The sequence below is a fragment of the Aspergillus fischeri genome, genomic scaffold, assembly GCF_000149645.3.
Source record: "Aspergillus fischeri NRRL 181 1099437636263 genomic scaffold, whole genome shotgun sequence".
NCBI lineage: Eukaryota > Fungi > Ascomycota > Eurotiomycetes > Eurotiales > Aspergillaceae > Aspergillus > Aspergillus fischeri.
In genome coordinates this window covers 256,226-279,394 of record NW_001509763.1, presented here as the reverse complement: position 1 = coordinate 279,394, position 23,169 = coordinate 256,226, and the positions used below count along the sequence as shown (strand labels likewise).

The 23,169-nt window shown below is 51.2% G+C and overlaps 9 protein-coding genes and 1 non-coding gene across 10 annotated transcripts, besides 1 other annotated feature; 5 read left to right on the top strand and 5 right to left on the bottom strand.

Moving 5' to 3' along the window:
* Nucleotides 1-911: 911 nt before the first annotated feature.
* On the bottom strand, nucleotides 912-1,644 carry NFIA_025410 (ribosome biogenesis protein RRS1; the record flags this gene model as incomplete). Its single annotated transcript, XM_001261364.1, has 2 exons — nucleotides 912-1,515; nucleotides 1,586-1,644. 2 exons carry the CDS (start codon nucleotides 1,642-1,644, stop codon nucleotides 912-914), a joined length of 663 nt encoding a protein of 220 aa, XP_001261365.1.
* Nucleotides 1,645-2,012: 368 nt separating this feature from the next.
* Nucleotides 2,013-3,605, top strand: NFIA_025400 (mitochondrial 37S ribosomal protein mS29; the record flags this gene model as incomplete). Its single annotated transcript, XM_001261363.1, has 2 exons — nucleotides 2,013-2,646; nucleotides 2,734-3,605. 2 exons carry the CDS (start codon nucleotides 2,013-2,015, stop codon nucleotides 3,603-3,605), a joined length of 1,506 nt encoding a protein of 501 aa, XP_001261364.1.
* A 700-nt stretch (nucleotides 3,606-4,305) lies between these two features.
* Nucleotides 4,306-7,161, bottom strand: NFIA_025390 (uncharacterized protein; the record flags this gene model as incomplete). Its single annotated transcript, XM_001261362.1, has 1 exon — nucleotides 4,306-7,161. One exon carries the CDS (start codon nucleotides 7,159-7,161, stop codon nucleotides 4,306-4,308), a length of 2,856 nt encoding a protein of 951 aa, XP_001261363.1.
* Nucleotides 7,162-8,412: 1,251 nt separating this feature from the next.
* Nucleotides 8,413-12,154, top strand: NFIA_025380 (uncharacterized protein; the record flags this gene model as incomplete). Its single annotated transcript, XM_001261361.1, has 2 exons — nucleotides 8,413-8,730; nucleotides 8,795-12,154. The coding sequence occupies 2 exons, from the start codon at nucleotides 8,413-8,415 to the stop codon at nucleotides 12,152-12,154; spliced, it is 3,678 nt and encodes a 1,225-aa protein (XP_001261362.1).
* Nucleotides 9,532-9,560: a microsatellite.
* A 1,339-nt stretch (nucleotides 12,155-13,493) lies between the features above and the next one.
* Nucleotides 13,494-14,867, top strand: NFIA_025370 (uncharacterized protein; the record flags this gene model as incomplete). The annotated part of the gene is made up of 2 exons (XM_001261360.1): nucleotides 13,494-13,835; nucleotides 13,890-14,867. 2 exons carry the CDS (start codon nucleotides 13,494-13,496, stop codon nucleotides 14,865-14,867), a joined length of 1,320 nt encoding a protein of 439 aa, XP_001261361.1.
* A 472-nt stretch (nucleotides 14,868-15,339) lies between these two features.
* Nucleotides 15,340-15,411, top strand: NFIA_025360. Its single transcript has one exon. It is a non-coding gene; the product is annotated as a tRNA-Arg (tRNA).
* A 278-nt stretch (nucleotides 15,412-15,689) lies between these two features.
* Nucleotides 15,690-17,006, bottom strand: NFIA_025350 (zinc-dependent alcohol dehydrogenase; the record flags this gene model as incomplete). Its single annotated transcript, XM_001261359.1, has 4 exons — nucleotides 15,690-16,459; nucleotides 16,526-16,682; nucleotides 16,731-16,779; nucleotides 16,882-17,006. 4 exons carry the CDS (start codon nucleotides 17,004-17,006, stop codon nucleotides 15,690-15,692), a joined length of 1,101 nt encoding a protein of 366 aa, XP_001261360.1.
* Nucleotides 17,007-18,130: 1,124 nt separating this feature from the next.
* On the top strand, nucleotides 18,131-19,283 carry NFIA_025340 (uncharacterized protein; the record flags this gene model as incomplete). The annotated part of the gene is made up of 2 exons (XM_001261358.1): nucleotides 18,131-18,791; nucleotides 18,856-19,283. The coding sequence occupies 2 exons, from the start codon at nucleotides 18,131-18,133 to the stop codon at nucleotides 19,281-19,283; spliced, it is 1,089 nt and encodes a 362-aa protein (XP_001261359.1).
* A 104-nt stretch (nucleotides 19,284-19,387) lies between these two features.
* NFIA_025330 (SDR family NAD(P)-dependent oxidoreductase) lies at nucleotides 19,388-20,372 on the bottom strand (the record flags this gene model as incomplete). The annotated part of the gene is made up of 4 exons (XM_001261357.1): nucleotides 19,388-19,438; nucleotides 19,500-19,917; nucleotides 19,988-20,253; nucleotides 20,304-20,372. The coding sequence occupies 4 exons, from the start codon at nucleotides 20,370-20,372 to the stop codon at nucleotides 19,388-19,390; spliced, it is 804 nt and encodes a 267-aa protein (XP_001261358.1).
* Nucleotides 20,373-21,035: 663 nt separating this feature from the next.
* On the bottom strand, nucleotides 21,036-22,524 carry NFIA_025320 (L-rhamnonate dehydratase; the record flags this gene model as incomplete). The annotated part of the gene is made up of 3 exons (XM_001261356.1): nucleotides 21,036-22,006; nucleotides 22,099-22,321; nucleotides 22,438-22,524. The coding sequence occupies 3 exons, from the start codon at nucleotides 22,522-22,524 to the stop codon at nucleotides 21,036-21,038; spliced, it is 1,281 nt and encodes a 426-aa protein (XP_001261357.1).
* Between the last annotated feature and the right edge of the window lie 645 nt (nucleotides 22,525-23,169).

Here is a 23,169-nt window from a genome sequence, read left to right as displayed (position 1 = left end):
ACACTGGCCTGACATCTTTCAAGCTACATCAATCGTGCCCCCCTTTCCAAACTTCTCCGACGCGTTCTTCTTGCCCCTTTAAGAAAGCATCCTGCTTAAGACACGGACTGGATCCGAGGTCAAACTAATCTTCTTGTGGTTGTACATTGAACTTGACTTTTTCCAAGATCCTGCTTGCAATTCGTGATTCTCCCTACTTCGCCATATTGGTTTCTCTTTTTCGCGCACAAAGTTGCGGAAGAATTATTGAATCCAACACTTTCCTCCGGTGCACTTCATCACTACTCTTTTTTCCGTCTCTCAAATGTAGTTCTTTACGAAAGAAGTGCATAGATTGGCGCCCTCGGAGTTGGGTTATGGGTTTTCATACAATTTTTTGGTTGTACATTGCCTCAGCTAACGTGCAGTATCCTGATGGCCCGATTGTTATATGCTACATGTACTTGAAACGTCACATTTACTTTTTTTTTGCCATTTGATTCCCAGCTTGAAGCTTTTTCTCGATGTTTCTCATTTCCATTTCGTGCATACCCCTTACGCCGTCATTCCTCTACTTTGTTTGTGCGCCAGTTGTGTGCCTCTATCAGCCTCTTATTGTAAAATATCCAACGGAACTCTTATGCGTCAACTTGAGTACAAAACCAAAACGAAGGTGAATGGTCGCAACCTGTAGTTCTAGACCGCTTTGCATTTGAGATCTCAAATGATCGGGGTATGATGCATTAATCTGATCTTGTTTTGTTTGGTCCAACAGTGAAAATCCATAAAAGTGACATAAACAATAGAAAGACCGGCGACTCCAATCCGAACTCCTGCTTTTGTTTGGCCAAGCCCAGCGTTTGAGACACATGAAAGAACAACGAACGAAGATCAGATCTTCGTCTAGTGCATCCGAAGTAGTGTTTACTTGCTCATCCACCACCGGACTTGCGGGACCTCCGCTCATTAGATCTCATCTTCCTCTCATTGCGGCGTATTCTCTCCTTGCGTTCGGCACGCGACAAGCCACGGATCGAACTGCCCTTAGCCGCCGCCTCTTCTTCCTTCTTCCAGTCCTTCTCCTTGACCTCTACCAGCCACTCATCATCAGACTTGTTTTTGCCCTTGTAGCCCCATCGAGGCACCCATTCACCCTTCTCTTCATCGTAGACCAGCTTCTTGCGGCGCTCCTTGTCCGCCAGCGCAGCGCCGGGTTTGTTGCTATACTTGCCAATACCCTTCTTGCGGGCGAACAGCTCCCACTTGGTAGGTGGCTTGGGTGTGGGCAAGGGCTTGTGTCGCGGGAGTACAGTCGCTGGGGGAGGGAGAGTGAGGAGGACACCGTTCTGTGCGGAAGATGTAATCGGGCAGGTAGTGAGGAGCTGGTTGAGGAGGGACTGGGTGCCGTCTCGCGCGATGGCCTTCAGAGAGGCGTTCAAGGGCTCTGAGCGGGGGAGTTCAAGTGGATTAGGATCATTGGCCATCAGGTAGCCCAAGTCAAAAGTGTACGGCGTGGGCTTGGAGACTGTGACAGGACTAGTGGATCGAAAGAATCAGCATCTGCAGTGAGGCGGTTACTGGCTTGTCCATGGACCATTGTACTCACAGTCTCTCGGGTTTGGGCTTAGCCTCAGAGGCAGCGGTCACCATTTCAACTTCGGTCATTGTGACAAGGGTACCGATGCCGATTCTTGAAGAACGGCGATATATACCGGTGAGGTTGGGAAATGCGAAATGCAGACGATTAGTATGGACCAGTATTATTGCCCGATCGGACTGGCCCCAAAAAAAAGTTGCGGAATAAATTTTGGGAGGCCGCTTTAACCCATGTTCCGGTCCCACGCTTAGAACGGCCACTACGCTAATCCCTAAATAGTAACAGGAGAAGTTCGAAAATGTTGCTCCGAGACCCCAGCCGCATTGGAATTGATACACTCGGGCAGTCAACGGCAACAACCTGTCTCCCTCTCCTTTTAACCTTCCAGCAGCCTCCATTGACCGGTTAACGCCGGCCTCTGCGCCAGTGTGTCGCAATGGTTTCCTCTTTCTGCTGGAGCTGCTTGACGCGGCTTCGTCCGACCACTCGAGCTCTTCTACCACCGACGTTGGCAACACCCAGAGTAGCGGCATTCCACTCATCAGCGGTGCAATATGCAAACCCAACAAAGAAGAAAGTCAGTCTTGATGGTCCTCCCAAGTACCGTCAGGCAAAGTCAGCCAAGATGAAGAAGAAGAAGCCCGTTGACAGGCCCCGTCCGCCTCCTGTGGGAGAACGCAAGGCGCTCCGGAAACGCATTGTTCTCAGTAACCCGAACGCTCTTGAGGTTGAGGGCATGCAGGACCTCACAGAAGAGACGATGGTGGATTCACGCCTCCGCGGAACGGTCCTAGGTCTACCCCTGCCGCTGATCGATCCGTTAAGAGCCGTGCAGGCTTTCAAGCCCAAACAGGGCTGGTCGATATTCCGCCGTCCCGGCACGGTGGTAAGACGGGAAACTGTGGAACTGGGAAGACAGTTTGACATGATCTCGGGTGAAGGCGAAGACAAGGGCAAGGTGGTCAAGAAGATCGTTACTGGTGTGCGAGGAACGGGAAAGAGTGTGCACCTGCTGCAAGCCATGGCCATGGCCTTTACTAAGAAATGGGTCGTGTTTACTGTTCCTGAACGTACGTTACGACCCTGTTTACCTATCCCCTGATCTTCTGTTTGCTTGATTGCTGCATTGGTGTACGTGGGCTTACAGAACATCTTAGCCCAGGACCTCGTCATCGCACATACTGGCTACGCGCCCCTCTCTGACGAAGTTCCCAATCTATATGTCCAGAATGAAGCAACAGCCGCCCTCTTGTCTCGTACAGTCAAGGCGAACGAGGAGGTCTTGTCAGGGCTCAAGGTTTCTCGGGCGCATCCTGCTTTCGGCTCGGCTGTGAAACCTAGCACGAGCCTGGCAGAGCTTGCTACTCTTGGCATTAACGATCCCGCTGTCGCCTGGCCTGTCTTTGAGGCGCTGTGGGCTGAACTTACTGCAACTTCTGCGTCTCCCGGCTACGAGAAGGCCTTCAAGCCTCGCCCTCCCATTCTTGCTACTGTGGATGGCCTGGCACACTGGATGAAGGACACTGAATACCGAACTGCTGACTTTGAGCCCATTCATGCTCATGATCTCGTCTTCGTAAGACACTTCCTTTCGCTGTTGAAGCCCGGTGCCGGTCAGCCTACCCTTCCGAACGGGGGCATGCTGCTCTATGCCACTTCCGCTTCCAACAATCCTACTGTCTACAGCTTCGAAGTTGCTCTCAAGCAGGTAGCAGCGCGCCAGGCTGGCCTTGATCCTTCTGCTCCCGAATTCCCTCAGGCCGACCCCTACAGCAAGGTTGACAAGCGCGTCCTTGACGCGTTCGAGTCTCCCAAACCCGCCTCTGCTAAGGAAGGTGCTCTGGAGCTTCAGACTATTGGCGGCCTTACAAGGGATGAGGCTCGAGGCTTCATGGAATACTTCGCACGCAGTGGACTTCTCCGGGAAAACATCAATGACGAGTGGGTCGGGGAGAAGTGGAGCTTGGCCGGAGGTGGCGTTGTTGGTGAATTAGAGAAGCTGGGTAGACGACTCAGAGTGATGGCCTAAACGACTCCAGGCAACGTCGTTTATTCATCTAGAGCTGCGCTAGCGGGGTTGCTGTGGCTCTGTGTATAAACCTTTTATGGCATCGAGTCTCCGTCCATTGTGCTGTGCTATAAAGGATGGGGTTCGGCTTTTCGTTAGAATATCTGTACTTTACCGAATGTGTTGGGTTTCTTCTGTGTCTGTATGCTATAATGGAGTCTCTAAAAGATACAATGACTTCGCTTCTTCAAACTGATGGTACGTCTCCTGTCGTGATGAACATCTGGAATCCTCGATTTTACTTGGATTATAGACACAGCGAGAGCACGTTGTCTATTCCGGCGATACCAGGCAGATTGATCTAGTGTAACTGTAAAGTATTGTCGACAGTATAAGACCTCATTCGAATTGAAATCCATAAAAAGCTACAGATATTATCAGGGAAGGCTCCTCGCCCTCTGCCAACTCCAAATAACACATAGCAATCACATCGATAAAAAACAACCCGAATCAAGCAGCTAACGCAAGATAATCTCAAAAAAAATATACAAGAAATTCACCCATCGCAATCAACAGAAATACAACCCGTGCACCAAATCTGATGTCCCTCAGTATGAACAGTCCCTGCTCGGCTCTCTGGCAAAAGAAGCGCCTCAGGTCCCTCTGCCAATATGTAGGAAACGGGTGAAATAGCTCTGATGCTGCTTCCGCAGAGCTTCTTCTAGGAATCGAAGTGTCGACGCTTGTAATGTCCATTCTCTGCCCATTCCCCGCGGTACGGGCGCTTCCTTGTTGCCATATAACGCTCCAATTCCGGGTCAAACTGCTCTCCGGCCTCAGGCGCTTCGGAAAGTAAAGGTTGCTCTCTGGCTGCAGACTCCTCTCCGTCGTCATCTGCTCCGTCCATCTGCGCCCGGCCAAGTTTCGTCTGGGTCCCGAGTGCCCTCGTAGAAGAACCCTGACTCGGAACGGAACTGTTATCTGGTGTGGGATCGCGAGGTGCGGCGCTCAGCGGCGGGTACTGAGGAGACTGCTGCGGAGTGTTGTCCTCATCGCTTGACTCGCCCTCGTGTTCGCCGTCACAAGCACATTGTCGACCAAGCTGCCTGAGCATACCCGTTTCTGTCATGGGCGACTCAGTGTAGGAAAAGAGAATTTCCTTTCCCTTGGGGATATCTTCTTTTGCCCATACAAATACACGATTTGGGACCCCGTCGAAGTCGAATCCCCACTGTGCGTTATGCTTTTCCGGGCAGGCATGATTGAACAGGCTGAAGCCAGGGTAGAGATACAATGCTCGGAATGACGGGTGGTAGCTTTCAAAGCTTTCCCTCTTTTTAGTCATTTCTCGTTGCTTTTCTGGGTCGTCGATCTCCTTCCGCCTAACAATCTTCTTGGCTGGCTCTTTGCTCATCCTCAGGGCCGGTACATCAGCCCAGGGAACCGCGTTGATCAGCAATTTCCTTAACACGATTTGTATGACCCAGGTGTCGAACGTGAGGTCGCTGAATATGTCCACGCCCAGCTGCATGAGAATGTCAAAGGGGACCTGGATGTTGGCAGCCAATGTGAACGGAAATGCTACTTTCTCATCAGCTTGGTCCGAGTTATCCTCAAGGATCAAGAGTTCATCAATCTCGTGCGGCATGAGGCTCGGGTCGTGAAATCTTTCACGTCTCTCGAGTGTGATGTCGAAAACTTCCCTGAGGAGAAGGCTCAGCAATGTTCCATGGGCCTCGTTTGTGTGGCTAAAGTAAGAATAATCTTTATGATTAGCCCATTTCATCATGTATGGGCGCATAGCATCATGCAGCCATTTCCAGTTTTTCCCACAGGCCCGAAAGTGATAGAGCTTCCGTGCAATCTCGGAGCATGTCTTGGACCCAGGGCGTGGGGGACAGTAGCTTAGCGGTATAGCTTCTTTCTCGTCGAGTAGAACGCATTTGCATGCGGCGTTGTCCTGTCCGGCTTTGATCTTCCTAATCCGTTCCTGGTCCTCTTCCTGCCACGCGGCATCAAGCTCTCTGTAACAGTTGTCGCATCGTGGCGTGCTTGCGCTGTATTCACACCGGTCCGAAGGCAGCCTGCTCACACCGAGATGTCCCCGCATTGCCGGCTCCTCGACGAAAATCATCTGTCCTTTCTTGATGTTTTCGGTTGCAAACACTCCTAGCGCTGTGGCGGAATCCTTTGCTGGCTTGAGGCGCTCTACGGGTTTGACCTTGCATCTCCTCCAGGGGAGGGCTTGATTGTCTTCGAAGAGCCTTTGGTTCGATTCATCGAGGAAATCTTGGTCGGTGCGATGTTTGTCACTCGATTCATACGGATATAGTCTTTCTGTCGAAACCTTTCCTGCCCGGGACTCGTGAAACCAAAGCTTTTTCGCCTCCTTTTCATCGTGAGCCTGCTCGAAATAAGCCTCCATCACCTCGTGACGTCGTTCGAAAGGTCGTCTATCGCGGTCCGGCATGATGACCCTTTGAGGGAGGTATTTCTCCATGGCCTTGCAATCCTCTCGGGCTTGAAGTGCAGCGAGACTGAGGCTGATGATGTTATGAAGTGCCTTTCGCAGGGTTGGGATGAAGTAGTTAATCCCGTTAGGTTGGCGCATTTTTTCCACCTCTGGCGGCACGTCTCCCGTATCAGTGTTCATCCCTGCCATGATATGCTGAGAGATGGCGTGCCAGATTCGGGGGTAAAGCCCGGGTTGGCGGTTTCTGCACCGAGCATCGACAAGCACCTCGCAGAGAAGCTGGGCTCGGTAGGCATCTCCGATCGCAAGGTCAAAGAAGGCCTGTTGATAGTGGCAATAGGCACGGCTGACCCAGTATGTAGGGTTGTATGGACTGAGTTTAATGGCCCAGGTGTACATGTCCAACGGGTCCAACTCATCGCCTGGGTGGATTCTTCGTCCCCGCGGCTTCCCTAAGGATATCTTCCAATGTCCAAGATCGCTTCTGGAAAAGAGGGTGAGAGACTTTCGCTCATAGTCATAAAGACGCTGGCGCAAGACTTGCGATGTCCCAGTTTGAGGTTGGTTTCGGTCCCTAAGCTCCTGCTTCAATGTTGCAACTGTCAATTGGCGGGAAGGCATTACATCCCTGCCTCGAATAAGGATGGGACCTGTATTAGGCGTATGGCCCCAGTCTTGCAAGATATCATCGAGACTCCACTTCGCCTGGTCCATCCCCATCTGTGTCCATTTATCTTGCCATTCGGACTCTGCAATGGGGTACATGTGCTCCCGCAGGAGAAGCTCGTACACCTCGAAGGCGAGTCCTTCCGTGTGCTCCATTGCTCTTGTATCGTCGTCATCATCAGGCCGAGGAAAAGGGTGCTGGCCTAGGCCGTCCAAGTATTGTCGGAGCTGTTGAGTGGGACGATCCCACAAGATGTGTGCTAGTTTCGCATCTTTTGATTCCACATATGGGGCCCAGTCGATCTCTTGAAACTCGTCCGGCCTGGGAGGGAACTCCGGTGCGTCAACCACCTCGCGAGGCGGATGGGACAGGAAAACTTCCGTCCACCATGCCCGGGCTCTTTCGGGATCTGAAGGAGGACGAAGACCGAGGACCATTATTTCAACAGCAAACAGCAGGGGTTCTGTAGGAGAAGTCGGTATGGCTGATCAATGGTTGAACGATACAGGTCAATCTTGTCATTCGATACAACATTGTATATATCTAATTCTTCTCGATCGCCAGCAATGAGAGAGGGCATGTCGAATATTTAGGGCAACAAAGAACCCTTTGTCCAAGGACAGGGCAACAGATGCTTAAAAAAAGTGTTTCTTTCAGGGACATGTAGCACATTAGACTTTCGAAAGTCCAATGGTTCAAGGACAAAGAGACACAGTAGGCAAGAAATGAATGCATGCTAGATGGTCGGTCCCTAGGTAATGTAGACCTTCGTTTACCCTATTTCGGCTGCTCGCAGTTTATTCCCATGGTAGCATTCAGGAACAAAGGAAAGCCCCGAGTTCCGCGATTTGGCTGTCTTTCATTATCAAAACCAACCCATGAGAAACGCAAAAGCATGAGGATAACAGAAAGCGTATTGATTTTAGAATCAGTTGACCTGTTGAGGTCCAGCGTATTGTATACACTCGACTGTCGAAGGCTCCATGTCAACATGATATATATGGGTCAATATGATACCTACTGAGGGTTTTCTCAGCATAGATGTCCCGTCAGTCTTATTGTTTGCGCTGAATATCGACGCACGACATCTATCGGCACCCCGAGTAAACGTGGGGGAAGAAAGACGTTCATCTCTGCCTTGTCATTGAATCGGGACGTTTGTCTTTCAAGATCCTCGTTGAAGTCGAGATTAATCACGGTTCACAAAGCAATCATGGCCGTGTCCTGTAACCAAGAACTCTTAAGGCCAAAGAACGATAAATATTTAGCGATATTATGATGATTGTTTTCTTGTTTTCGATGTATTGTGGGTCATGTTGTTGATGGCAGGATTGAAGTAGGCGAAGCCGAAGGGAGACAATAATAATGCGAAATACGGAGTACACTCAGGCACAGCCTCAGGTGCTTCTTCCATCATCATCACTTGGACTCGGCCCCTGGGGTCATCGCATTTTTCTTTTTTTTTTTCCTTGTCAAGACGCAGAGTCGGTCATCCGGTCACCAGATTATTTTCCTTTTAGCGGTGTCCTCCTGATCCAGGGTTGAGATTCTTTTTCTCCTTGTAAGGCTCATAATCATCCGAACCCCACCGGTTCTGCGGTAAGTGGCCTTCAAAGAAACAAACAGACCGGCAATATCCATACATGTCCAGGCGCATATCTGTAACTGACAAAGAAAATCTCTTAGCCATGTACGGATCGCATTCTCACTCACATTCCACCGGTCCACCGCATTCAAGTCCTTCTCAACCAGAATGGCGTTTACCTGCGACGACAACTCAACACCAGCAATCCTCATGGTCCACGGGTTCTGTGGCACCTCCCCCGCCCCCTTCTCCTCCTGCGCCTATTGCAGCTCCTTCATATCATCCTAATACGTACGGATCTATCTCCAATATATCACCTGGCGCAGGTGGGTCACCCGTGTATGGTGCTCCCGGCGGCCTGAATACAACGTCATGGGGAGTGAGATATAAGCATCAGATTCTGGCGCCTCCGCCGCTACCTGTGAGTATCTGAATTATCGCGCAGTTATACGTGGACGACCTCATGCTTACTCGGTCTTATATAGCCCCGACCCCCAAGTGTGACGGAGCATCAGCACCCTAATCCTGCGCAAGTTCAGTCCCCGACTGTCGGCTCCCCTGACCATCACAAGCCTCTGCCACCTCCTCCTGGGTATGGCTCACAGCCTCCCTTCTTTGAGAATCATCAGCAGTGGACAACAGGCGCCTCACACCCGTCCCAGCAAGCTCTTGCGCCTCTACCGCCTCCCCCTCCACCTCCGCCAATTCCCCCAAGTTACCAGACTCAACCCACACCGTTAGACAACCAGACATGGCAACAGCCGAACCACCCTGCTTACGCAGGATTTCCTTCCAGTCAAAATCTTCAGGTGTCGTCCTACTCAGCCTCAGCACCTGCAACCGAAGCCAGCTCAGGGCTTCCCCAAAGCATGAGTCCTCCACCTCCCGCCCAGCAGCTTCCGCCTGCAGAGCAACGTTGGCCCCAGACCTTGCCAAACGAGCATGGAACTGCTCCGCCAGTACCACCCAAGACCGGTCCTAACGTGTTCCCAGCCAATTATGGCTTGGGGTCTGGGACCCCGTCAGATTGGGAGTACCTGGCACCTGCTCCCGGGACAGGAGTGGGCGTGGAGATACCCGAACGCAAGCAGAACCATCCAATCAATTCCTCGACTGTAGCCGACTCACTTCCAAGTCAGCCAGCTTCCTTTACGCCTGAATCCGGTAACCAACCCAGTGTATATACTCCACCAACGACGACCTCACCGTCTGCGCAGCCTGCATACCCTCAGCAGCCCATACCTCAGCAGCATCATGACAGCGAATCACCGGTTAGTCCAAGCACTACGCCGGATATGCGTGATCCGCCCCGTCCTGTTAGGGTAAATAGTAGCGGCACCGAATACAGTATTATCTCGGCTACTGAAGCATCTGAAAGTATTGATGGCGTTATCGAAGCTTGGAACCAACCAATCACTCCACAGAACAAATCCGCTGTCGAGCAATCTCGGGAGAGTCTGGCCTCAGGGCCCGAAACCAGGTCCTCAACGCGGGGGTCGAGCCCTGTCGATATCACACAACAGAAGCAGGAATTCAAGGTTCCTCGGAAGGAAGTCCCGTCGCGCACGGCTACGCCTGCGTCGAGCAGTGCCGCAGGTGAAACTAGTGGTGGGAGACCAAACACAGCGAGCCCGCAGCCCAAACCACAAGAACCCTACGAAGATCTAGACTCCTGGTCCAAGTCATCGTTGGCACGTTATGTAGCGATGCTGCGAAAAGAGGAGGTTGCTGATTCTGACGAGGAGCGCTTCAAGATATTCACGGCCTTCATGGCCAAGGAAACAAAACTGCGTGAGATCTTGTACAACATCGAACCTGAACAGAAGAAGGATCAAGATGCGCCACAATCGTTACCGAACCGGCAGCATTCAACATCTCCTCCCGTCGAGTCGGGCTTGATTCCAGTCCAATCAGAAGAGGGATATGATGCGGAGATTTCTTCTAACGATGCCCTTGGGGAACCGGAAGATGGCCGCTATAGTCCAGGAGGGCGTCCAATTCTTCCCCGACTGCACACGCCCCAACCGTCGGGTTTGCACAGGTCAGCCTCGCAGCCTAATGCCTTCAAGGCAAAGGTAAGCAGAGACTTCTCGTCGAATGCTCAAAATCCAATCTCGCGGGCTACATCAGTCCCGCCCTCCATGAATGACAAGACATTCTCCCCGTTAGCAACAAACCCCCCGCAGCCCATTTACACTCCCTTTCGATACACTGAGGGCCCTCAACGTGGCTCTGATGACCTTACCTTTGATCGCCCTGCGTACCAGGCATACTCTGCGCTGCGTCAAGCGTCCGCGGAAAGCGGTCGTGTGATGTCGAACGCGCCCAACGCACCGAATCGGAACAGGTCGAGTACTGTGACGTCTTCAGTGGCTCAAAAAGACTTCGACGAAACTTTCATCGGGCTTATCCGAGAGAAAAGCGTCGCTTATAGGAATAAAACTTCTCCAAGGACATCCTCGCCCCCTCCACTACCGGCGGCTTTTCCGCAAGGAAAGAGTAGTAGTCCGATCGATGACCTGCGTTCTATGGTCTCATCGCCATTAGCTAAGCAGTCTGAAAGCTCATGGCACGTTACAACCAGAAGGGGTTTGGAGAAATACTCGGATGACTTCAGCTACATCCGCGAGGCCGTCAATACTTGGGAGGCTTCTACCAAGATTCGTCGCGAGAAGACTGACCGAGAGCGTATGCGACGGCAGGAGGAGTCCGAGAAGCATATTGATGACTTATTCAACGAGAAGGAAATTGGCTATGTCGATATTAATGTTCTGGAAGAAGAGTTTCGCCAGAAAGAAGCGCGTGTGCAGCTGGACGAAGAGAGACAGGAGTTGGACGATTTCGTCGCTAAGGTCTTCAATCCACTGGATGAGCGCCTGAAGGGGGAAATTTCCGCGCTTCAGGATCATTATGAATCTGCCCTCGCGCAACTCGACCATGAAAACAGCAAGATCAAGGATTCTGTCACCGACAAGTACAACCTGTCTCACACGATGAAGGTCGTAAATGATATCTATCAGAAGCTCGAAATACGCTATTACAAGCGTCTTGAGATCGCCCTGGACCGTGAGCACCGGCGCAAGAAGGCAGAGCGACGCCCACTTGTGTTCATGGGAGATTCTGCCGCTCTGAAAAAGTTGGACGGGGAGTTTGATCAGATGGAGAAGCGAAATATACTCGAAGCAGCCAAGGCGCGAGACGATCGGGCTAACAGGCTTATGGATACCTTTGACAACGCAATCATACTCGGACTAGGCGAGAACCAAAGTCTCTTGGATGAGGTCACTGCCAAAGTGACACGGATCGATTCTGAGGCGATCCAGTCGTCTGGTCTAGCAGTAACTGAGGTTGAGCAGTTGTTGAAATCCGTTTTCACTCTGGTCGAATCCTTGCGGCAGGATTCGGAATCCATCCTGCACAGCTTTGGTGTCGCTGACACGGCCCTCAACAACGCGGATTACAGTGTTTCTGTCGCTGAAGCTCGCTACTCCAACGCTGATCCTGAGATCTTCCGCCGACTCGACGACGAGAAGAAGAAGGAAGATGCGAAGATTCAGAAAGATCTCCACTCGAAAATGGAGAGTGTGCGGGTTGGTCCCTCCAAGGTCATTGCTAGAATCAATGATCTGCTTGAATCGTTGGGCAAAACACCAATGGTAGAGCAGCCTATGTCTTCCGAGACCATTCCTGCTGTGCACCCTATGGATGTCCTGCTGCCAGGTCCTCGTCCGCCTACGGTGACCCCTGGGCCCAGGAAGCAGGACGGAGATCCTGAGCACCAGGAGCGGCTTCGGAAAGCCCTGGAGGATGCGAAGAGGAGGAACGCTGCGAGGGGAAGTTCGTAATTTGTCAGCTTGATAACAAGTGTGCTCGGCACCGCTCAAGCATTTCTTTCTTTGAGGCTTTCAGGAATATATATCACTTTCCTGGTCTTTCTTTTTTGTTCGCTGCGACTCACAGAGATTATGACTGAACGAATTTCCTTGACTATACCCCTTTATCCTTCCAAGTCTTACTAATTTGCAATGCATACGTCAATTCTGTTTTGAGTTGGCCAAGATATACACATCGGTCAGTTTGATTAGATACCCCCGCAAGTCCACATGCTCTGTGTCGTTAGAAATTGAAGAAAGGAAATCAAATCAGACATGGCAATTCATCCCTCTGGCATCTACGACCAAGCGTCTACTTCGTATGTAGTAAATGTAGTTTGCAAAGAATGTTGCTGTGCCGCATCTCAAACAATTGCTGCGCCCCGCGGCACAAGCCTGAGCCTCAACTCCGCTGGTCGTTTGTTGCTCAAGCCTCATTTATACAACTCAGCTCATGCGGCATCGGACAGAGAAAGACGACGTCTCATCCACCCATTTTTCATATTTCTCGATGCTTGTCACTTGCTAGGTCATCGAAGCTGTCTTCAATCCACCTCCTCCGATAAGCCTTACAAGGCTCTATACTTCTTGCAGTCAATCTGGGGATCTTACCGCTGTCTTAAAGTTTTCGACACCAAAGGTCAGCATTTTGATTCGCCAAAATTTTGTGCAAAGATAGAACCCGTTCTGATAGTTTCTAGGTCGTGACTCTAGCAGAGGTCTTGTGATTTAGTAGTCCCTCTGATCTGCCGGTCAGGATGCGTCCTGTCCTGCGCACTCCGACACCGTTCGGGGACTTGTACCATGGTTCTCTAGCCCCCGAGTCTTGAGAGCAATTTTGAACATTCCTGGGTCCTTGGCACAAGCTAGTGCTTCGGTTGAGGTGACGACAATGACAATTTATCCGCTTTCCAAAAGTCCAAACCATCATACCAAGACGTCCAGGAGTGATAGTTCTGCGGCAAAGGTGAATGGCAAAATTGGCGCAGCTCGAACCTCAAAATCCGGATCCCGCGACCCGGCATGAAGGGATATGCGACTGACTTGCCGCTGTTCGCTGCGCTCGTGAGAGAGACTGGCGCATTCTGTTGGCTCTTGCTTGTATCATGGTACCCGCTCCCATCCATGGTTCGATGCGGACTCTGCGGGTGTTCGTATAAATTGGGCATGTCCGCGCTGTATCTCAGCGTGCTAGTACCATCCTGGGATTTTTAACCGGGAACTGTTCATTGGCACGACTGGTGTCTCGGATCTTATGTCTACGCCCACGAGGCATCTCCACAGACTTTCGATAGGTGGTGACGTTCCAGTTATGGATTCGCAGGCGGAGGGGTCAGCATTCACTGAAGGCGGCGCTGCGATGAATAGCTCCAGTATAGAGAGCCGGTCAGGCGGAGAAGAGTCGGCTGGGCTGTCAGCCGTCCAGGCGAACTCCGGCATCGTATATGACCTCGCTCGGTTGGACGGTGACTCGGAGGCGAGGGCGCTTGTTGGACTGACGAGTCACTTTGATGTTGTCGGCTGCTGCTCGATATCGGGGGGCTATGATTTTCAGTTGTCAGAACGGCCGCGGGTTCATATCGGATCTGATGCTTATACGTGCACCTGTCTGACCTTCTCGGGCCATCCTGAGGTGGCCTGCCAGCATATTTTCGTAAGTTGGTACCTACCGATCAGATCATATTCGATTGCTGATCGTCAGTCATAGTGGCTTCTTGATCAGTTACACGGCTGCTTCATCTCCCAGCCACCCGAATCTGATGTGCCGTTGTCAGAAAACGGGTTCTCTGAGGAATTCCCCCGTATTGAGCAGCTTCTTGAGGGCAAGCTTGAGGCCGTAGCTGAACAGCTAAACTGGCAGTATCTTCGCAGCGAGTGGGAGGGGGGCATGAGTCGCCTCCAGAAAGTGAGAGATATCATTTCCGCCTTTAGTACATCCACAGTCCTCGAAGACTTTCGCAATGACCTCGTGGAACATGCAGATCAATCACGCACTCCAGAACAGTGCGTGGTCCAGGGTGATTTTGAAGCCACCATGGTACGACTAGCCCTACATGATGACGCTGTCTTCTCCAGTCTATGCAAGGCGATGCCTCCCGGCGCTTGTGCGGCGATCTATTTCGACAAGATGCAGGAGAAGACGCGCAGGCTCCTGGCTGACTTTGATCGCTATTGTCAAGTAGGGCAGCTGCCTGCAGACAGCACGGGTCTGGATGTCGACGATGTTGTCGAACAGCTGCAACGAAACGTCAACCGCATTGAGCAAAACATCGTTGCCCGCGCACCGCATGGCATGGAAGGCGCCGCAAAGGCCCTCGTGACACTGCTCGAGGACATCTGCAGCCGGAACAAGGATTCTCTAGACGGTAATACATGGGGGCGGGCAACATTTCACGGAGAGGATGAGGACCAGCGGAATCTTTACCACCAGCTCATCGGCAGAACAGACGAGACCGGGGACTTCTTCATACTCGATGCGCTCGAGAAGCTACAGCCCGCGGTTTTGGGTGGATTCGCAGACAGACTGGGCAGGATCCTGCAGAAGAACGAGGTGAATAGAGCTCCCAAAGCCTATATTCTGAAGTTGGGCGCTCTAGTACGCCTGGCCGAATCGACTTCTACTACATCTGGGCAGAAACGCCCGGCCACGGCTACGTCTGGTGGAGATACCAAACGCAGTCGATGATCTTGCAACTTACAAGTCATTGTGTGTGTGGTTCGGTTGACTGTCCGTACATATTCTTGCTTTCCTGATTTATTCCTTATCTAGATACCCTTGTGCGTTTAATATGATTATTGTGCTTCCTTCGAACTTGTGGATTTCTGGAAAAGGAGTGATATTCCCATATAGTCAGTATGCTGGTCATCTCGATCCCCACCTACCCAACAACATATCGATAAATATATAGCACATATCGACATCCACTTCGCGATTCAAAACTAAAGGTGAAGCTCAAAATATATTGTGATCAGCAGTACATATGAACAAAATAAACCAAGGCTATCTACTGAACATCCACCGATAGTGGCATGGCCAAGGCGCTTCGTTATTTGAGCCTACATTAAGCTTCATAAACTTAGTTATTGGCAAGCAATCAGTGATTATCCCTTGAGAATTTCTATTATATACTTAGATTTGCTTATTTTCTAATAAGTTTGGCCGGCTGGCCCAATGGTAAGGCGCTTGACTACGGATCAAGAGATTGCAGGTTCGAATCCTGCGTCGGTCAGTTTTTTTGATATTCAATCCTCCACCTATCTCTGCCGTTTCCTATGCTCGAAGCCGTTTACGACAGGCGTCCATTTACTATCTATGCCCTCAGCAGCTTCATCATTTATTATTTTCAGCAATAATGTTTATAGCGAAACTCACAGAGCGACAGGATCAGGATGGTTGAAATCCTACCGGGATCAAGTAGACAGGCCTCAACACAAAGGACGACAATAAAAATTAAATTGACGCATGCTTAACAAACGTCCTCGTGATAGATCAACTGATGCCGACAGCTTAAGACAAATCCAGAACCACTCTTCCTTGAACTTTACCCTCGCCCATTTCCTGGAAAACGCCCGTCAAGTTCTCCAATTTCTCGGTGCGGAAGTGAGCCTTGAGGACACCCCGTGCTGCAAATTCTAAAGTCTCGATAGCTTCGGTTCGGTTTCCAACGGCTGAACCAGTGATTGTGTAATGCTTGGCGACCATTATTCCCGGAGTTGCTGTTGCGACGGGTACAGGAGTATGTTCGGGGATACCCACACACACAAGCGTGCCATTAAAACGCAGCATGAGGAGAGCCTGGGCATATGCGGCATTCGAAGCGTTGCAGACAAGAGCGGCATGTGCACCCAGGCCATCGGTCAGCGACTGGACATGAGCGACGATAGACGCGCCATTGTCGTCGGAGGGGAATTTGGTGATGTCCACAAAGTGGTCTGCGCCAGAGGCCTTGACTAGTTCTTCTTTGCTGCCGTGGTCGATGCCGACCACGCGCAGACCCATTCCCCTGCTGGCCAGTTGGACTGCCAAGTGTCCCAGTCCACCACCAGCGCCAGAGATGACGACCCACTGCCCTGGTCGGACGTGGCTTCTCTTAAGGGCAGCGTAGACTGTCACACCCGCACAGAGCATGGGGGCTGCCTCGTCCGAGGCAAGCCCGTCTGGGATCGGTGTGACATAGTTCGCTGGCCCCACGGTGTACTGCTGGAATGTGCCTGGGGTATAGTACCCGGAGATTTTCTGCTTAAAGCAGAGTCCGTCGGAGCCCGCCTGGCATGGTTCTGCAAAGCTCGTTTGTCAGTCCGAGATTGCCACATGAAAGCTTTGGAATATCGGATGGCACATACGGCAATTTCCACAAGCACTCGAGATCCATTTGACACCAACTCTGTCCCCAATCTTCAAACCAGATGATTCAGCTCCCGGGCCGAGCTTGACGACTTTGCCCACTCCTTCATGCCCACCAATTTGTCCTGGCATCGTAGGATGTGGAAGCATCTTCCACTAGGAGACGTCAGGGTCCCGCTTCAGGTGAAGACGGACATGACTTACGCTGTTTGTCATGACACCATAGTCGGAATGACAGACACCCGAGTGTGTTCTATTGTCTTTGTCAGTACAAAGGAGACAACACGGTTTTTGGTTCAGAAGAATAACACAGCGTTTCCTTTCAACGGAAAAATATTCCGAGCACGAGACATACAAATTGATAAGAACTTCACCGGCACCAGGTTCCGGAACATCAATCTCCTCAATCTTGGTTGACACAGTGCCAGGCTGGTCATAGACAGCCGCCTTTTGCTTCTTTGGAATCTCTGGGGCGGCCATATCGACAATATGAGCTTATGTGGTTCTATTCTGGTGGTATACGTGCAGTTTGACGGAAAAGCGAAAGAAGAGACAAGTCGCGAAGAAGTGTAGGTGGCAATCCGAGTGGTTCAAACACTCCCACCGTCCCACGATCTTCGGACCCCTCTTTATCTACTCCACCTCTATTTGATCTTCATTGCCAAGTCTGTGCTACCTGCAATGGTCGAATATTACGTTACTCCTGAATGAAAAGGAGGAGTAAAGATGGAGCGGGGAGAGTTAGCCGGCAATTGGGCACAACCACACAACCGACTCTTCCGCAGCAAGATGTGCAGGCCTAGGCATTTCGGATGCGACAGCTTGGAAGTCGTATGCTGCGTATACTGCATGAGCTCGCGCAAGGCACAAAGTCTAGGCAATAACTGAATTGGCACTCGACATCTTTCAGCGTCCAATCAAAAGAGTATAAAAGGCGGATCATGAGGGGTATGGCTTGCTCCAGACTGCCATAGTCGCATGCCGGTATGAGAAACGACGGTAACAACTTAGTGTCAAGCGGGAAGACGACCTCGGTTGTACCTCAGCGGCAGCTTATCTTGGAAGATGCACGAGTATAAGTGTGGTATTATGCCTGTTTCGTTTTTGTGCGAGGCGTGTGATGGGAGCGAAGGAAGAATCAATTGAGGGGTCGAGAATGTCGCCAGCCGAAGCGGGGTTCGGAGAGGTTACTTTCCCTGTCCCAGGCAGGATCTATGGTCGAGCAAAACCTTTTCAGAAAACTCAAGGTATGAATGGAACTCGACGAGGGAGAAGTATATATCTTCCATGCAAATTGCTCAAAGGGTACTCGCCTGATTGTTCGTTCATCCACAGTCAACGGTGGAACCAAGTGGTACGCTCGGCATAATGGTCGCCGATCGTGTTATTTCAGGGAAATCAACAAAGTACAGATCTCGATGACGAGCGACAAGAAACCTCACTTATGTCATATTCTTACGCCAATCCTTGTTGCTTATGCATTGTGAAACTTTGTAACATCTGAAGCGCCCTACCCCGCATTCAGCGCAGCCCAGATGCAGCCCAGGTGAACGAGTCGCGGATCTCTGCGAAGACCACTGCAGAGGAGCATCAAGAACGACGCAATGCCTACTCCAATTGTCGACTCTCACATCCATCTATTCCCCGAGTCGCATCTCCCAACCCTGGCATGGCATGGTCCCAACAACCCGCTTGGATCGCAGCACTCTGTCGACGAATATCGAGCAGCAACAGCAGCAGTACCTACATCTCCAGACGCAGCACATGACACATACCTGCGCGGCTTCATTTTTCTCGAGACAGACCGCATCTCATCGGTTGAAGAATCGGGTGCTGGCTGGTCGCACGCTCTGGATGAAGTGTCTCTGCTGACTCGCGTTGCTTTGGGAAAACCAATCGCGGGTGAGGGACATCGAGATGCCGATAGACATCTATGCTTAGGGATTGTTCCCTGGGCTCCCGTACCGGGGGGCCCTGCCGCACTCGAAAAGTATCTTTCCTTAGTCAAGGAGAAGACCCAGACGGAGGAGGTCTGGAGGAAAGTATGCGGAGTGCGATACCTCGTGCAAGATAAACCGTCGGGTGTCATGCTCAGTCAAGGGTTCATTGACGGACTCAAGTATCTCGGTAGCAGAGGTCTGACCTTCGACCTTGGGGTAGACGCGCGGCAAGGCGGTCTTTGGCAACTGAAAGAAGCGGTCGAGATGATGAAGAGAATCTACGAGGGTGTGGATGATGGAGGCGCTGCAGTGACACTGGTGATTAGTATGTTGCGTTCAAGCCAATAACTGATTGACATGCAGATGAACTGACCGAGGCACCATGCAAGACCATCTCTGTAAACCGAATCTTCGGCTGCCTTATTCGACTCCTGAGTCTACAACTTCTCACCCCGAATTTCTTGAATGGAAGTCTCTGGTCAGCGCCATGGCTCAATATCCTACAACTTACATGAAGCTCTCCGGTGGCTTCTCAGAGTTACCTCCGCTTGCCTCGACACCTGATCCAGACATCGCGTCCCTAGTTGATAGACTACAGCCATGGACGGACGTTGTTTTCGAGGTATTCGGTCCAGAGCGGGTCATGTTTGGATCGGACTGGCCTGTTTGCAATATAGGTGGACGAGGCAATGAAGTCTCCTGGAATCGCTGGAAAAGTGTTGTAGAGAATGTCCTTGAGAGACGAGGGTTGACTGATGAACAGAAGAAGGGGTTCTGGGGAGAGGTTGCAGCCAAAGCGTATGGTATCATGATGTGAATATGCAATCTGCGGCAATTATATACATATATACGCCCTTATCATCAAAGTCATGTAGAACACGCTCGTCAGCATAACGATCGTCACAACAAACATCAGTATCATCACTGCAGGTTCACAAACAACCCTCCATCCACGAGAAGCTGTGCTCCAGTCTGTTCATTTGTTAGTAGCACTCCCCTAAAGCCACAGCCAGAAATATAGATCAGCACTCACCACATAGCCACTCAACTCATCACAGGCCAAGAAGACAGCCGGGCCAGCCAGATCAGGAGGCTGACCCAACCGTCCCAGCGGGATTCTCCCCTCCATATACGTCCTCTTGACTGGATCACTCATGTCCTCATCGTTCAACTTGGTCCGGATAGTTCCCGGGAGTAAGGCGTTGCATCGGATCCCGTACTTTCCTAGCGCTACAGCAGTCGATTGCATCAGGCTGAGCACTCCAGCCTTGGTAGGTGTATAGTGTGTCTGCTGTCCGCCTCCGACCAGCGCGGAGATGGAGCTGATCCCGATAATAGAGCCGCCAGGTGGCGACTGGGCCAGGGCCATCTGCCGTGCTGCCGCTTGTGTTGCGTAGAAGGCTCCGCAGAGATTCGTGTTCACCGTGTGCCCGAGGAGTGGAGGGTCAACTCTGCCAGGTCGAACGGTCAGTAGCTGTACAGACGGCTTGCAGCTAAGACATGTAAAGCGACTTGACTTACTCTAGGAACTCCTCAAACTTGCACACTCCAGCATTGCTCACGAAAACGTCTAGCCGTCCGAAGGCCTCGACTGTCTTCGCGACAAAGTCCCGGCCCGTCTCGGGCTGTGACACATCTCCAGCTACTGTGATGAACCGTCCCCCCTCGCTTCCAGTAATCTCGCCAACATCTTTCCGCATCGCCTCCAGCAGCGGCTCTTCATCTGGACGTCCGAGATGGTTAACTGCTACCTTTGCGCCATGACGCAGGTACTCCAGAGCAATCGCCTGAGGAACAAGTTAGTCGAGTCGCGATTCCCAGGAATAAGAATCCATACCCTACCAATACCCGTCAATCCGCCCGTAATGGCCGCAACCTTTCCCACCAACAGCTGAGGAAGAGGCATCGCGACACGATCTGTTTTCTGATCGACGTATGTCTACCACACTTCGGATTTTCACTCAAACGACGCAATTGGAGGAGGAATTAACGGGAAGCCAGCAATACACAAGGATATAATGGTTGATCTCCGGTTCGATCGTGATCTTTTTTCTCACATGAGGGCTCCTGGCTGGCCCAGGGACCCCGCCGAGGGGTTGGTGATAAGAGAGTGATAGCGGCAATTGGTGGAGTCTTGTTCGGGCTTCGTGCTATTGATACCCCGATCAACCCATCCCACTTCCCCACACTACTCCATACATACTCCGTAGCATCGGAGCAAACGCCGACTGGGAACAGGAAGGACCCGTATGTGCGGAAGTAGAAGAGGGGTGCACGACTTCTAATCTGATGAGTATTTCTCAAGAACATGTTGCTCATTAACAAAAACAGGGTGATTGATTCTATGTGTGAAATTGATGGGTAATTACTCCGTAGTATCGGATAACTATAGTACTGATGGGTACTAGCATTGACAGAATTCTGATCGTTCAGTCTGTCAAGCAAAACATTGCAATTAATCCATATGTACATTCAGGAATAGAATAAAACTGGACAGTAAATGGCTTAATAGAAGAATCTTCGTCAAGAGCGTGACATTTCACGTGGATATCTAGATAAAAGAGTCGATCTAGTGAGCAGCGCCGTTGGTCAACTTTTCGTCCTCGGCGGGCAATGTGGGGCTCTTCTTAGGGGCGGGTGTAAGGATAGTGGTAGCAGAAATTAGCGGCGCCGCAGGGTTCAGCTCCAAACCGAAACCTGGCTTATCCAGGATCGAAACATCGAGGTAACCCTGAGTTGGGATGGGCTCGTTCACGAAGAGGTTGCCAAACACTGGCTCGACGGTCATTCCATCGGGAGAGTTTGCCAGGTATTCCTGGAATGGTGAGTTGGTCTGAGAAACAACAAAATGATACGAGTAGGGGCCCGATGCGTGAGGCACAACAGGGATATCGTATGCCGCAGCCATTGCCGAGATCTTGAGCAGTTCTGTCATGCCACCGACCCACATCACATCGGGCTGGAGGATGTCAAGGTTGCGGCCCTCGACAAGCTTCCGGAAGCCATATCGAGAGTATTCGTGCTCACCCGTAGTAAACTTGACTGTGGGGTGGGCCCGCTTGAGGAGGGCATGGCCATCAAAGTCATCGGGACTGAGACACTCCTCCCACCAATCGATGTTGATTCCTTCCGCTTCACAACGCTTGACGAGCTCAATAGTGTATGGAACATTCAAGGACATGTAGCAGTCCACACGCAGGGGAAAATCAGGGCCGACGCTCTCACGCTGCTTGCGGAGGTACTCTACGTTCTTGAGCAATCCTTCCGTACCTTCATCGGGCCCATGAGGCAGGGCCACCTTTGCGCCAATGAAACCCGCTGCCTTGGCTGCTGCAGGTTGAGGACCGGTGCAGTAAAAATGCAATCGCGTACGGGTAGCACCGCCGATGAGCTTATAAACAGGCTCGTTGCGAATCTTCCCCAAGAGATCCCAGAGAGCCAAATCAATGACGGAAATAACAGCGACAGGAAGACCCTTTCGGCCGTAGAACATAGAGGCTCGGTACATCCTCTCGAACAGATCGTTTGTGTCACGAGGGTCTATCGTTTAGACATCAGGTCAGCTTCTCTCGATCGCTGGTTGTTGAACCGCCCGCAATCAACCTTCTTGGGACGAAAACAAAGTAACTTACCAGCGCCGATCAGGAAACGCTCGAAGTGCTGATGTACCAGCCAGCAGGCTGGAGGGCCACCGAATCCAGTGGCGAAACCCTTGGTACCATCGGTAGCTTCGATTTCAACGCAGAAAGATCCCAAGACGTTGATACCCCACGATGTCCGGGAACCGCGATACTGCGCCCATTTTGTCATGGGAGTGGAGATGTCACTGTCGACCAACCAGTGACCACCTTTGACCTAAGTTATGATGAGGAGGTATATTTAGCCAACGCATTTCGTCCCAGCTATCACGCTTTTTCAATCGGGAAAGCCAAGAGCGCAAAATGCAGTCTTTGGGAAAAAAGAATACTTACATTGTGATAATCTCCACCAGATCCAACTCCATCGATGATGAAAGTCCGGACTTCTTTAATGCGGGGAAAGGTCGATTTGAGAGTCATGGTGTGATAGGGAGGAGTTGAACAAGTTGCGAACGGAGAAAAAGAAAGAGAAGGGAGAGATACGGACTCAATAATCTAGCATGATGATAAGTGGAAAACCGGCCATATTTGAAAGCGACCATCCCGACAATGCATCGAGGGGGTCATGACCATCATACTCCGGCATATGCTTACCTCGGGGCATTGCTTGCCCGAGACCAACCCGACTGATTGGCCAGGGACCTACCCAATTGTACCTTACCATACTAAGTAAGTTAGGTAGCCTAAGTTAGGTAAGGTATCGGCCGGAAAGATGGAAGAGTCACTGTCCGTCCGCTTTCGCGATGGAGCTGCCTATTATTGGTCATTCTGCTTCAGTGAGAAATTGCAGATACCTTTGCTAGTCTGAGATAGCCTAGGTGCAAGGAATCTAACGGTACTCTGCAATCATGATTAATTCAGGCCAGCTCTCACCCGCCGTCACCGGTCTCGTGGTTATGTTATTTGTGGGGATTTTAGTTATTTTGCGGGGGGGAAAGGGTGTTGCCTCAGGCACTGCCGAGGGCGATTTCATTGGTCTCTTGTGATTGTTCCGATGGCCTTCCCCAAGCATGATTCTTTGATTCCTTCCTCACTTCCCTCCTTTCTCTGTCCTCGATATCGGCT